This window comes from Tenrec ecaudatus, chromosome 1, assembly GCF_050624435.1.
Source record: "Tenrec ecaudatus isolate mTenEca1 chromosome 1, mTenEca1.hap1, whole genome shotgun sequence".
In the NCBI taxonomy this organism is placed as follows: Eukaryota; Metazoa; Chordata; class Mammalia; order Afrosoricida; family Tenrecidae; genus Tenrec; species Tenrec ecaudatus.
This window is the reverse complement of record NC_134530.1, coordinates 16,802,447-16,817,616: the sequence shown is the minus strand read 5'-3', so window position 1 is coordinate 16,817,616 and position 15,170 is coordinate 16,802,447. Positions and strand designations below refer to the sequence as shown.

The following is a 15,170-nucleotide window of genomic DNA, read 5'->3' as shown; positions in this document are numbered from 1 at the left end:
ACCCACAGGTTGAGAACTGCTGCTAAAAGAAGACAGCTAGTCCAGCAAGCCGATGGAATCCCTGAGCTGCACAAAGCGTTCCTTTACTGAAAGGTTGGAGGGTGGAGTCCACCCCTGTGTGCCTCGGGAGAAAGGCCTGGCAATCTACTTCTTAAAAAAACGGAGAAGAAAGAACCCACGGAGCACAGGTCTACCCTGACCCACACAGGGTTTGCCACAAACTGGAACTGATTGGATGGAAACTGGTCTCCCAGTTTCTCATTTCAAGAGTAGGGTTTGTTATTTCGGTTTTTCTTTTTTTTAATGCCTACTGAGTCTATATAAAAATAGTTCCTTGAGGCTTAAGTGGAGAGCAAATGCCTTGAGAATGATTGGGGCAGGGAATGTATGGATGTGCTTTATACAATTGATGTATGTATATGTATGGATTGTGGTAAGAGTTGTTTGAGTCCCTAATAAAATGTAAAAGAAGAAAAGAGAAAAAATGATTAGGGCAAAGACTGTACAGATGTGCTTTATACAATTGATGTATGTATATGTATGAACTGTGAAAAGAATTGTATCAGCCCCAATAAATTGTTAAAATAAAAAAAAAAAGAAATGCAAAAAAAAAAAATAGTCCCTTGAAAGTAGAATAGTAAGCCAATAGTGGTATAAGCAGCAAGCTGATATGGGAGGGACTGGTCAATGAAGACAAGATACCAATGACTGCCTTTACGGAGATGCAGTCCTTGAGGCTAAGCAGTTTCCCACGCAAGGTCTCTGATGGCACTTTCAGCTCTGATGGCGTGTCAGCTGGGGGTGACCAGCAGGAAGACCTGCAGAGGCCAGGGCTGGGAACTAGCTGATGGCCACCCTCAGCTGAAGTATTCTTTGAGGACGTTGACAACCGGAGAGCTAGGCTTCTCTGTGTGTATAGGTGAGAATCATCCACCGGTTTGAGATTGGAGAATGAGGCGGGTGCATACGGGCCCACTGCAGCAAGTTACACGGGCCTTTGAACTCTGTGTCCAGTAGAACCTTCGGCCATGACAGAAAGGTTCTGTCCCTATGCTAGCCAACACGGCAGCCCCTTGAAGCATGTGCAGAGCGACCAAGGAACGGAATTCTTTACCATACGTCGTTGAAATGACTTTAAATCTAAGCAACCGCATGTGGCCAGTGGCAACCCTATTGACCAGTGCAGCGCTAGATATACGGCTTTACTTGGGACGGGGGCCCATGAGGCAGGTGCTCCTCCTGCAGAAACCTCTCAAGCAGGAGAAGTCTGAGTGGGATGCTGCGTGGAGTGGTGAGGGCCCAGAACTGGGGAGGTGAGGGAGGGAGGGACCTTCTCCAGGTGGAGACCATCTCTCTGCCAAGCCAGAGATGCCAACCTTGCCTTCTCTCCCTTCCAGGATGATACAGAGCCGTACTTCATTGGCATTTTTTGTTTCGAAGCTGGAATTAAAATCATCGCCCTGGGGTTTGCCTTCCACAAAGGCTCCTACCTGAGGAATGGCTGGAACGTCATGGACTTTGTGGTGGTGCTCACAGGGTAAGTGCCACATCTTTCAGACTTGTCTCACCGAGGGATACGGAGGACTTTGGTTGGCGTGGTCCAGGCTGGGCTCACCAAGGCGGAGAGCCCTTTGGTCTGCTGTGTGCAGCTGCCTCCTTCTCCTATCTCCATGGCATAGGGGATGTTTTCTGCTACACCGAGAATGCATGCTATAGAATTTTTTTAAAAGAATGCTAGCTTCTTATATTGGATTGGTTCCAAAGTGCTTTACCTACATCCTCTCACCAAATCTTCACAATCTAATGAATTGGGAGATATTACTATTCCCAGTGTCATCATGGAAGATAACACAAGACCAATTAGTGCCTTGCTCTATTAGACACCAGGTCTCCATGAGTCAGAATCCACTGGACAGTAACTAACAACAGTATTCCCCTCTGACCCATGAAGCTGAAGAGTCACACTGTAGGATTGCCCAGCTAAGAAGGGGTGAAGCTGGGTTTTGAATCAGGGCTTTGAATGGGTTCGGCTGGATTCAGTCACAGTCGATGAAATGACATTGAGACAGACCCAAATTTTTTAAATATGGGTGAACCACAACAATATCTCAAAAAGCAAATAAACAAACAAACAAAAACCAAACTGACTGCCATTGAGTGAATTCTGACTCAGAGGGACCCTTTCCAGGAGTAGAAAGCTTCTTCTGTCTCCCAAGAAGCTGCTGGTGGTTTTAAACTGATGACCTTTGAGGTCAGCAGCCCAATGCATAACCACTACACCACCAGCTAGAATGGGAAAAATTCCAGGTAGAAGTCCTACTAGAAACGTCATCTCCCTCCTAGAAAACAAGGGAAAGGTGCATGTTGCCCAGCAGCGAAATCTCGTGATGAACTGAGTTGAAAGCAACAGTGGCCGTCTCAAAGATGGCAGGTGACCCACAGCGCAGACTGTGTGCCGCCCTCCACAGCCCTGGCAGGAATTCAGTGTCAAACGTCAGCTTCCTGAAGAGATTCGCCTTTCTTCTCCCTCTTCTCTCATGCCAGGGCTCCGGCCTGTGATTCACTTCATTCTGGTTAGTGCTCCAGATGACTCAAATTTTAAAAAAATCTAGTCTGGTTTGGTTTCACTTCATCACCCATGACCAAACTGGTTCAAACCGGTTCAAGGCTCTTCTTTCAGCCTGTGATGATGTGGTTTGAGAGCTCAAGTGTTAAACTACCATGTTGTGCATGCGTGTCTCTTTTGATGGGGGTCTGGAGGTCTAGCCTTTATTTCAGGTTGGTAAATGTGTCCTGAGGACTTCTGGATACACGGACATGTGGTTAGGGCTGTGAAGAAAACCAGTCTAAATAAGGTCGTCTCGCGACCTTCAAGTTGTTTCAGAGATGTATGCAAAGTGGCAGTGCAGAGCCTTTCAACCACGGACCTTGTGTAAAGTAGCATGAGCTGTGGTCACACGCAACCCCCAAATGAGGCAACCGAAGTGTATTTCTCCCTCTCTCCTCCAAAGGCTGATGGAGGGACCCAGGGCCCGCCCATATTGGGGCTCCTCATGGTCATCCCCCAGCTCCCAAGGACTCTGTGCTTGTCTGCACCCAACCTGACTGGAGTTTGGCCTATACCTTTTCCACTCAGATTCCATGGGCCAGTACGCAGTCACATGACCACCTTCCCTGCTGGGGATGTCAGGCTGTGCTTAGCATGTCAGGCGTAGCCAACCAGTCTCTACCACGCACCCTCGGGGCCTTTATTAGATCCCAGTGTAGACATTCTCATCCTGCTGACCCCTGGATCATCTGCCACTCACCCCTGTCCTCTGAGCTAAGTCGGTCCCTTCCTTCCTAAGACTCCTCTTCCCTGGGAGAGCCTTTCCTCCACAATATCCCATGGGTTTCGTGGCTGCCCCAGGTCCTGCCTCTTTGGGTAGAAGTCCTGGTCTTTGTGCACGTACTGTTTTGTGTAGGCCTGAGCAACACGGTGTGCGAGCACAGGTGTTGTTCCAGAGCACGTGGCTCTCTGACGAAGAAGCTGTGTCCGACTGAGCTGTCTCTAAAGCATTCAGCTGTGGGTGATCTGTGAAGAATCTGGGGGTGGGCGTGGGGCTTGGTGTTCATTAAGAGTCCTGTTGTGTGTGCCCACAGTCCTGTCCTTGGGACCTGGCAAGCTCCAGCAACATGCTGTGGCCCCGGGGCACATCTCTCTTCCCTGCTCGTCTGCGAAATCGTAATGTAACCAATCCTTATGTCTGGATTCACTCGCTCAGACCCTGTGCTAGACTCTGAGACAAGCAGGGCACAAGCCCGACCAGAGCCTCTTTCCTCATGGGGCTGTATTCTTGGGAGAAGGAGACACTAGCTGAAGGAAGGCTGGCTGAGTGAGTGAATGAAGAAACCATCAGCGTGTGGGAGCCTAGGAGCCCTGCTGATGTAAAGGGTGATCACGGGTCTCTTCAAACTCACCAGCGGCTCGGCGGAAGAAAAGGCCTGGGGGTGGGGGTGGAGGGCTGCGGGAGACCACTGCCAAAGCAGATACCTACACTTTATTTCCATCTGCGAAGACGTGCGGCCAGAGTACTCCTCAGGAGTGAGGGGTGGTGAGAGTCGTCCCGGGAGAAAGACGTCCTGGTTGGGAAAGTCGAGGGGCAACGAAAAGGAGGAAGGCTCTTGACCAGATGGGTGGACGCCGTGGCTGCCGCCATGGACTCCCCCATAAGAACAATGGCCAGGATGGTGCCGGACCTGTCCGTGCTTCGTTCTGGTGTGCATAGGTTGGCTGTGGGTCAGAGCTGGCTCGGTGGTACTTAACAACACTGTCTCTTGGATTATAGGTTTTAGCACAAATGTTTTCGACTGCGGGGAAGGAGGCACTGAGTAGTATTTTTTTTTCCTGAAAAGGGGGAAGTAGGCAAAATAAACCTGGGAACCTCCGGTCTACAGGCCTTCAGTTCAGTCCGTCATCCATCCCGCCATAGTAGGCTGCCCTACAGTACAGCCCTGGACAAAACTCGGCTGACCTGAACACACCCCTGGCAATGGAATGATCTACCCTTTCTCCAAGGAAGGTGGTCGTGTGCCAAGGTCTGCAGATGGTGGGTGCTCAGGCGGATTTGGAGGGGCTGGTGTTGTGAGACCTACCGTTCTCCTGAGGTGGTTCTGGGGATGCCAGATGTGTCCCGGCCACGGGCAGCGCATCGTGAAAGTGTTGGAGGCATGGGCAGTGTGGCAGAAAGCTGAATAAAAAGGGGAAGAAAAATGAAACAAAGAAGAAAAAGTGTGACGTCCAGCGTGCTGGGGGGCGACAAGTGGGGCGGAATGGAGGAGATGAGGGCAGGAAGCAGGGCCGCAGTCCGCCTGCCACACATCACTGTCCTCACACAGCCGAGCCCCCCACTCCCCTCCCAGCCCCTTGCCCTTCCTCCTCTCACCCATCCGGACGGCCTTCCGGGATTTTGTGTTTTCTCCTTTCCGTGTATGTCTTGCCACAGTTAGGACATGCGGAGGTTCTCCTGAGAAGCGCGCGCCTTGCCTCGCAGACTTTAGATGGTCCTACGAACGGCATCCCATCGCCCTTAGGTGTGCGGCGTCCGTTTCAGCTCATCGGTGCCCTGGGTACAGCAGAATGGCCCTCTGCCCCGGCCGGCACCCCCCTCCCGATCGTTGCTGTGTTCGAGCCGGTTGTTGCAGCCGCTGTAGCCATCCACCTCGTGGGCAGTCTCCCTCTCTTTCACGGGCCCTCGACATTCCCAAGCACGGTGCCCTTTTCCAGAGTGCGGTCGCTCCTGACAATTGACTAAAGCGTAGGAGAGGAAGTCTTGCCGTCCTCGTTTCTAAGGAGCCTTCAGGTTGTCCGCCTTCCAAGATGAGTTTGCTCCCGCGCACTGCCTGTGGCACCCATGCGATGGATTGGCCGAGGGGTGTGCATGCACCCACGGTCACTGCCATCTAGGACTCTGGTATGACTCTCTGACCATGCGTTTAGCCACTTGGGTGGCTTCCAGCTTTGGGCTATTTAGAGCCAAGCTGCCCCTCTTCCCTCCTGAGTGCGTTTCCGTAGTGCCCAGGGCTAGAACTGCTGAGTCGTGGACGCTACATGTCTTTAGCTGCACTGGGTATTGCTAAATTGCCCTGCAAAGTGGTTGTGCCAATTGATGCTCCCTGGGGGCAGGCCTCTGCTGGCAGGGGCTGACTCGCCCTTGCTGGTAGGGAAGAGTCTTCAAAAAACGCTTGGCTCCTCCTGCTGTGGCTTGTGGCATACCCAAGGGGCTGGCTTGTCGAGCATGAAGTAGACTTCCATACGGGACCATGCAGTGCAAGGGCGGGCATTTAATGGGTCACTTTGCCCCTTGGGAATCTTCCAGAATGAAAAGTCTGCACTGTATTCAAACAAAACTCACGGCCATCGAGGCCATGCTGACTCATCACGACCCTATCGGACAAGGTAGAACTGCCCCCGTGGGTTTCTGAGACTGCAACTCTGAATGGGAGTAGAGAGTCCTCTTTCTCCCGTGGAGGGGCTGCTGACTAAACTCTCGGCCTGATGTGGAGCAGGCCAACATCTGGCCCTCGATGCCGGCAGGGCTCAGGAGCCTGGATCCCCAGGCTTTGAGGGACTGCGGATGGTTTTCATCACCCCTTGGTTCTGCCACCAGAATCTCCTCTTCTCTTGCCTCCTCCTGCCTCACCCCCATCCCACCCCACCGATACCCTTTCCAGGAAAATAGAAAACAAGTCTCAGAGACTAACCCTAGCTCTCTGCTCTCTCTTTCGGCAGTTGGAGAAACCCAGGCCTGCCTCTTATGCTCGCTTTGTCTTTCAATTCATTGAACCGACCCGTGTGGTCACTCTTTCCGCCGTCACCTCCTTCTCTCATCTCTCGGGCAGCTGCTCTGAGGGGCCTGCAGATGAAAACAAGCAAACAAACCCCCAAACCTAGCATTTCAAAAGCAGCAGCAGCAATGTCAACCAGCATTCTAACTCAACCAACTATCCTAACTCAAAACCTCAAACTCACCTGACCGTGGCCCTTGCCGTCAACAGCCCCGTGCATACCCCACTACGCCAGCTGGGCTCCTTGACCAGCTTCACAGTTCCGGTAAACACCAGCTACGTTTCACTGAGGTGAAAGCCCCACAACGTAAAACTCACCCTTTAAAAAGGGAGCAACCCAAGGGCGTGTAGGGTGTTCACAATGGTGTACGACCGCTACTTCTAGCTAATCCTAGAACATTTTCTTTCTTTCTTTCTTTTTCAAATCATTTTATTGGGGTCTCGTACAACTCTTATCACAGTCCATACATCTAGCCATGGTGTCAAGCACATTTGTACATTTGTTGCCATCATCATTTTCAAAACATTTTCTTTCTACTTGAGCCTTTGGCATCGGCTTCTCATTTTTTCCCTCCCTCCCTCGTGAACCCTTGATAATTTATTTTTAAATTTTTCATGTCTTACACTGGCCAGTGTCTCCCTTCACCCACTTTTCTGTTGTCTGTCCCCCTGGGAGGGGATTATGTGTAGATCATTGTGATCAGTTCCCCCTTTTTTCCCCCACCTTCCCCTTACCTTCCCGGTATGGCTACTCTCAATATTGGTCCTGAAGGGGTTATCTGTCCTGGATTCCCTGTGTTTCCAGCTTTTTATCTGTACCCGTGTACATGCTCTGGTCTAGCCAGATTTGTAAGGTAGAATTGGGATCATGATGTGGGGTGTGGGGGAGCATTAGAGAACCAGAGGAAAATTATATGTTTCAACAGTGCTATACTGCACTCTGACTGGTTCGTCTCTTCCTTGTTACCCCTCTATAAGGAGCTGTCTATGTGTCTACAGATGGGCTTTGGGTCTCTACCGCACTCACCCTCATTCACAATGATATAATTTTTTTGCTCTGGGTCTTTGATGCCTGATACCATCAACACCTCGTGATCACACAGGCTGGTGTGCTTCTTCCATGTGGACTTTGTTGCTTCTCAGCTAGATGGCTGCTTATTTATCTTCAAGCCTTGAAGACGCCAGACGCTATATCTTTTGATAGCTGGACCCCATCAGCTTTCTTCACCACATTTCCTTATGCACCCATTTTGTCTTCAGCGATTGTGTCAGCAAGGTGTGTATCATGGAATATCAAGGTATTAGAACAAAGTGTTCTTGCGTTGAGGGAGTGCTTAAGTAGAGACCCAATGCCCCACTCCAAGGGAAACCCATGTCCATTGAACAACCATTCCCTGTTTCCTCCCTCCCACTAAGCCCTTGCCAGCCATGAATCTGCTTGCCTGTTTCCTCTGTGTGTCTGCTCATCCTGTACATTTTATATCGGTGACATCATGCAACATACCCCTGGAGTGTCCGACTTCTCTCACTTGGCATAGTGTTTCTGAGACCTGTCCACATTGCAGCATATATCAGAACGTTGTTCATTTGTGCCACTGAGCCTCGTATGGCTGCACAACCCCCCTTTCTCCCTTCACTGGTTGGGCAGCATTTGTTTTATGGTAATGTCTTCTTTCCGTAACCTCTTGTTGTAAATTAGGTGAATATGGACCGAGCAGGTCATCAGTTTTACCCTCCACACTGGATACACACTGTGTTTCAGCTCATCCATGTCCCGCTGCCTCCCCATGCTCAGTGTCCCGCTGCCTCCCCATGGTTCCTGTCCCCATTCTTCCCTCCTACCAAACCCTCTGAACCCCGTTGTCCTTGCGTAACTGCAGCCCTCCCTTTGAGCTTGCGTGGTTGATGAGTCTAACGATTTGAATGTCCCCCCGCACCCCTGCATTCATTTCTCCCAGGTGAACCAGCCACCCTGGGAACCAAAAAGCTCCCCCTATCCCCACGGCACAGATGCAACCCATCACTCAGAGCTACTGTTTATCATTCACAGAGTATTGATCTTTTGATGGCTCAGAGCCTTCCATCATCACGGTGTTTGCTGTAACGGGGTTTCATCAAAACATGGGCCTCGCTTCCCAGCAGCGGGAATCGGTTCTTCCTTCTGGTAACGGCAGTGATGGTGGTGGTGATGGCCTGCTGGCGGCTGAGACGCTTGTTCTCATCACTTATTGAGCACTTGCTGTGTGCCAGGCAGTGGAGTCACAGACCGAGGCGGCACCCCAGCCTCCCAAACCTGGGCACAGCTGACTCTGAGCGATTAAGCACCTTGCAATGAGTCGCCATAAGGAGCCCTGGCGGTGTAGCGGCTTTGCGATCCCCGTGGTGGGCAGTTTGGAACCACCAGCAGCTTCTCGGGAGAAAGACTAGGCTTTCTACTCCTGTAGACAGTTCCAGTCTAGGAAAACCCATGGGGCAGTCCCTAGGAGTCAGCATTGACTCGATGGCAGTGTGTAAGCATGAGTCGTCATAGCTAGTAAGCGATAGAACAGGGTCTCAGACATTCTGCCATGACACTGCCCTGTGACCAAGAGAATGCTGGACCCAGCTTACACTTGGTCAGAGTGCTGTCATCAGCCCGCAACTCTAAGGCACGTAATGCCTATTGCTAACAATAGTGTCAAGTCTTACAAGGAAGGGGCTTCTGACGTGATGCACCATTTACGCATGCGTGCTCAGTGAGTCCTTACGCCCCTGGTGAGTTTGGTGTGACTGCTATGCCCATTTCACAGAACAGAGGCCCCAAGAGTTCGATAACTCACCCCACGTCACCCACCTTACCAAGTGCTGGATCCAGGATTTGAACTCAGACGCATCGGGATCCAGAAGTCATCTTGTTGAATCTTCTACTGCTTCCTGGAAGTCAACTTTGCCAGGGAAGTTAGGGTCGTCTGGGATAGAAAGCTAGTCTTCCTTCCCTCGCATCTTGGACTCCATCATGGCACAGGGAAATTGGATGAAAGAGATCCTCCTGAGGCGCCCGGTCCCCACACTGCCTGTGTTGGGAGTGAGTGGCCTTGGGAATGTGAGTGAATCTCTCTGAACCTCAGTTTCTCTTGCCTGAAAAAAGGCACACAGGGAGAGACTCTTCCTTTCCAAGCCTGGGGAGTAGAGAAGGCAAGGTCTATCGCAGCTACTGTCCACTGAATCCTTTCTGTGTGGGGTGGTGGAATGGAAATGCAGTCCCTTGTGGTAGATGCTGCTGAAGCTCCAGGTCACCTCTGCGTCACCTGCAGCTGAGCGGACAGCCCCGTCCCCACCACGCACACTCGCCTCTCTGCTCTCTGCCAAGGGCTCTCTCCAGCATCCGGAGACTTTGCTTAGCCCAGCATAGCCAGACACTTAGCACCCTCCCATGAACAAGGGGCTGGAGAAAGATGGGGCTTTCTATTCCCGTCAAGAGTTGCAGTCGCAGAAGCCCACAGGGACCACTCTCTCCTACAGGGTCACTCTGAGTCGGAATCGATTCGACTCCATGGTACTGAATTTGGAGTTTCTGTGAATAAGGGAGTTGGTGTATAAATACCATGGCTTCCCTGTAACTCAGAAAGACTACCTGAGGGTACTCAATCACCTCTCAGAAGGGCCCCAGAAGGACTGTGCCCCGGTTACCATGATACCACCCATTCCAATTCCTCTTCTGGCCCCTCTCTTCCTAGTTCCTGACTTGAAATTCCGTGGATCACCTCCTGAGTTAACTCTCTGCACCCCGCCTGTGTTTGAGATCTGCTCTCAGAGGGTCCTGCACTAACTTGCAGCATGATTGCTGTTTCAGCACCCTGGACAGCGCTCACCCTGCCATCTAGGGCCTCCTCCTGCCTCAGAACAGCCCTGGTGGAGTAGAGGTCACTCACTGGGGCTACGAAGCCCAAGGTCAGCAGCTCAAAACCACCAGCAGGACCCCACGGGAGGAAAAACGAGGTGTTCAGCTCCCGTAAGGAGTTACAGTCTGGGTCCCCCACAGGGCCAGTTCTGACCTGTCCTATAGGTTGGCTCTGAGCCTGACTTGACTGGTTGGCAGTGAGTTTGCAGTCTGGTCTTCCCACCTGAACCTCCAAGGTGGAGAGGGGCATTGAAGGCCAGTTGGTCAGGGGTTGCTGCCCTGCAGAAAGGTGAGGGAGGAGGCCCTGAACAGCTTTGTCAGAAGACCTTTCTGTCCGTTTCTCAGCAGGTTTGGGACTGACTGAGCGCTTGTTTTTTCAAGTTGCTGTAACAAATGCCAGCCTGCTTCCGGAGGGGGCATCTGGCCACTGCCTCCGTGATTTTCAGGGCTAATGGCCCTGTCTTCTGGCCAGGCTCTGGAGGCAGCTGTCTGTCGGGCAGAGCAAACCTCAGCGAACAGGAAGCAGGCGGGTGCCTGGGGCGGGCGGAGACGCGGTGTTCTTTGTAAAGAGAGCCGAGGGGCCCTCGTCTTGGGACAGAGTCCAGAGAAGAAATGGGACACTGTTCCCGCCCTCTTTCACCCTGAACCAGAGGCAGAAGGCCCTCGCTTGCCCTGGGTCCTAGTGGGGGAGGAGGGAAGAAGGCAGAGCCCCCACTTTGCTGGACTTTTCCAGGTTCACACACCCCCATTGTGAGCTTGTCCCATCTTGCGGATTTAATCATGCTTTCCAGACTGGTGTCTGCAGCCTCACCTTTTCTAGACGTTTCCACCAGGGGCCTTCCCAGGCATCCCAGATGCCCAAAGTGGAGCTCCAGGACGTCCTGTAGGAGTTCCCTCCACCCCCACCCAACCCTCGTCATGGCAGACAGCAGTGCTGCCCACCCAGATGCAGGGCGACTCCTTCCACGACCCCCCCTGGGCTCATCTTGAGCATCGACTCATCCTGCTGTCCACACTCGCAGCCAGGGGGACCCGCTTCACCTCCATCTGAGTGCATCATTCCTCGGCTCAGATCCCTCCCTTGGTTCTCACCTTGCTCTACAGAGAATCCACCAGACTCCTGCACAGTCCACCCAGGACCTCCCCTTCTCTGCTCCCTCGGGTTTACACCGGATCCCTCTGCAAGCCCTGCGCTTGCCGCCAGGTTAACCGCCCCCCACCTCACCCCCCATCCATGCTCTGCAAGGTTAACCCGTACACCTCCAGTGTACACTGGATCCCTCCACAGGCCCTGCGTGCTCCACCCTCTCCCCTCCCTACACCGCCCCTTCTCCCGTCCCGCGGCACCAGCCTCCCCAAGGGTTCAAGGCCATCTTCAGCTCAGGGACTCAACATGCTATTCACTTGGGGAAGGGGGCAGCCGGGGGTTGTCTGTACTAGAAGATCAACACCATGGGGGCAGGGCTTTGGCTCCTCCCGCTCGCAGCTGTGTCCCCAATGTCTTGGATCATACCTGCCACACGGTAGGAGCTCAATCCATGTTTGGGGGCTGCATGACCGATAACCCGTCATCATGCGCCCCACTGTTAATGCAATGTGTAGTAGGTTACACGTTGGGCAGATAACCCCCAAATCAGCAGTTGGGACCCACGAGCCCCTCCCAGGGAGAGAACTGAGGTTTCCTGACCCCGTAAAAAGTAACAGTCTCGGCATCCCATCCCATAGGGACCGTTCTACCTTGCCCTATAGGGTCGCCCCGAGTTGGGACCCAGTTGACAGCAGTGGGTTGGGTTGGGTTTTTCACTGTTAAATAATTGGGCGGGAGACAGGGATCTCACCCCCACGCACCTGGGCGCACCTGCAAGTGGAGGTGGGAGGGAGAGGTGGGAAGGGCTGTCAGGAGTGTGATGTTGACCGGTGACATCCTTTCAGCCAGAAGGCATTTTGGCTGCGGTCCTTCCCCAGGTGTTCTGACTTGTCATGGTGCCAAGAAACTGAAACTGTTCTGGAATCAGCTTTGCTAGCCCCCTGGCAGGAACTGGTTGGCACCACCCTGCACAGGTGTGCACAGAAAGACTGGTGGCTCCAAGCAGGGATGTGTCTCAGGGCCTGCTGTGTACAACTATGTAGGTTGCACATGCAACCAGGCAGCGTGTGTGTGTGTGTGTGTTTTCAAGATAGTAAGACACCTGCGGGGGAACAACTTGGGGACCCTAGTATGGGCTTCCATAAACCAGGTGCCATTGAGTCGCTCTCAAGTCTAGGCCACCCCCTGTGTGTCACAGTAGAATTGTGCTTCACAGGGTTTTCAAAGGCTGATTTTTTTTTTCAGCAGTAGACCTCCTGGCTCTTCTTTGGTGGTGCCCCTGGGCCCACTCAAGCACCCAGCTTTCCCACTGGCAGCCAAAGGCTTAGCACTGTGCTCCACTCAGGGACTCCTCTCATCGGCTAAGATGACACCCAGGATTTCTTACCCACACATCCCTTCCAGGCCCAAGAAGCTTTGGTCTAAGGATCTCTGAAGAGACCTGAGACCCTGAGGGGTGCCCCCACAGTGTTTAAGGATTCGGCCAAGACAGAGCCAGGATGAAAGCCCCGACTGCTGAGTCCCGTTGCTGGGCAACTGAAATGTGGTCGGTGCTGTTTCCTTGGCTTGGTGGGGGCGGCCCAGTGATGTGGGTAAGATCAATTAGAAGATGGGTGGACGGGTGAGATTGGAGTGGGGAGGACTTCACAACCTAGGCTGTGTTGGGACCTAAGAAAGGACCCTGGCAAGTTTTTAAGCAGAACCTGTTAAGTGTCGTGTGATTACATTGGATGCACATTTAATTGGCACACAAGCATGGGTGTGTCACTGACACGCATACCGGGAAAGTGTGCGTGCAAGAAGGGTTTAATACACAGGAAAGGTGCAATGATTGGTGGTGAGGTCATTGCCACCTGCCATTCCACCTACCGAGCTTTTAAATTGAGTGCTGGACACACGGTCCGTGTTTATGGAGTCTACCGTGTTGGGTAGGAAGGCTTTGGGTTGCAAGTGACAGGAGGGGCTTTAGCACCAAGCAGAGGCTCTGGGTGCCGGACTTCACCAGAAACCTGCAAAGCCGCGGGTCGGGGTTGGTTGAACAGCTAGTGGTGCCTTTCCACATTCTACTCCACCTTCCTCAGGGTGTTGAATTGGGGGAACTTGGTGCTCTGTTGCCTCAAGATTGCAAAGTAGCTGCCACGTGACCTGCTCCTACAGGCTCACTCAAAAAGAAGGAAGGTAAATAGTGGGGAAAGAACGCTTCTTAGGGGCTTTTCCCTTTTTTGTCTGTCTGTTTGTTTGAAATAAACGTGTTTGTCACCTAAGACTCCAAGGCCATGTCAACTGTACTTTTCCTCCTGTTTCTTCTAAGTCCCTCAAACCACCAGGTAGGTTTGAAGGATAAGGAATCTGGAGGGATTTTTTTAATTGAATTTAAATTGGCAATGGTGGTGTGAAAGAAGCGTATATATTTACATAACCCATCTCAAGAAATGAAATCAACAACACTATCCTTTTAATCCTCCATATATATTTTTTTTTTTTTCATTCCTCCCCACTCCCAGTCCCTCCTTCTTTTCTCTTTTTAACCAGCAGGGAACTCTTTTCCGAAGTTCTAACAGACTTCCCCCTAGACCAGTGTTCCCCAAAGTGGGTGCTAACGCTCCCTGATTGAGGGGGGCGGTGGGGGAGGGGCGCTAGAATGATCCAACGGTGCTGCCAAAGCAAAGGCCTAGACTTTACCCTGGGGTGTAGCCTATGGTACAACAGTCTTTCCTTGCCAGCGGGATGCGGAGTGATTTTTTTTCCCAGAGAGGGGGCAGCGGAAAGCCAAATAAATTTAGGAACCTATTTCTTTCACTTTAGTAGTCAGACTTGGAAAGTCCGGGAACTTGAGAATCTGGCATTTTTGCCATCTTAGGGGAGGATGGTTCTGCCCTGAGGCACGAGGATGGGAGGGCATAGCCGGGGGGACAACCCGTGCTGTTGTCTCTGTTGCGTCCTGTTGTCTTGGCCTTGTACCGTAGACTACCGGACATGCTATACACGACTGGTATTGTCTAGGCTGGAGTCCCCTGTGCTTTATGGAGGACATAAAGGGATCCCAGGGGCATTCTCTCAGGACCTGCACCTTGCTCCTGTGCATTGACTTCAAAGCCCAAACTCAACTCTTCCACTTAAGACACAGCATCAGTGCAGTAAAGACGTGGGTTGAAATGCCACGTAGAATGTGTGCCACTGTGAAGAATTCTCTCCTCAGGACCAGTGAGAGTGGCGATGCCTGGAGGGTGGAGAGATTGGGGGGTAGGAAGGGGGAACTGATTACAGGAATCTACATATAGCCTCCTCCCTGGGGAAGGGACAGCAGAGAAGAGGGCAGGGGGAGACGTCAGACAGTGTAACATATGACAAAATAATAATAATTTATGAATAATGAAGGGTTCATGGGGAGGGAGGAGGGAAATGAGCAGCAGATATTAAGGGCTCAAGTAGAAGACAAATGTTTTGAGACTGATGATGGCAACAAGTGTACATATATGTTCTTGACACAATGGATGGATGTATGGATTTTGATAAGAATTGTCCGAGCCCACAATAAAATGATTTTTTAAAAAAGAGAAATCTCTCCTCTCCCAAGTCCTCAGTTTGCTGATCTATAGAGTGAGGCTCGTATTCATACTGACTGAGGTGAGGTGAAGACTTCATTGTTGTTGTTGTTAGGTGCTGTGGAGTCAGTTCTGTCTCCTAGCAACCCTGCGTACAATGGAACGAAACCCCACCCAGTCCAGCACCATCCTCATGCTTGTTCTCATGTCTGAGCCCCTTGTGTCGATCCTTCTTGTCCAGAGTCTTCCTCATTTCCGCTGCTCCTCCACTTTCCCAAGCTTTGACGTCGTTCTCTGGGGACTGGTCTCTCTTGACAACATACCTGAAGTA

General features: G+C 51.9%; 1 protein-coding gene across 6 annotated transcripts in view; it reads left to right on the top strand.

Moving 5' to 3' along the window:
• The window catches only part of CACNA1A (calcium voltage-gated channel subunit alpha1 A), a 249,717-nt gene that overhangs the window by 46,615 nt on the left and 187,932 nt on the right, over positions 1-15,170 (top strand). For all 6 annotated transcript variants that reach the window (XM_075547950.1, XM_075547959.1, XM_075547940.1 and 3 more), the window contains exon 3: positions 1,398-1,537. In XM_075547950.1, the coding sequence (XP_075404065.1) occupies positions 1,398-1,537 (140 nt within the window). The remainder of the gene's footprint in view (positions 1-1,397; positions 1,538-15,170) is intronic.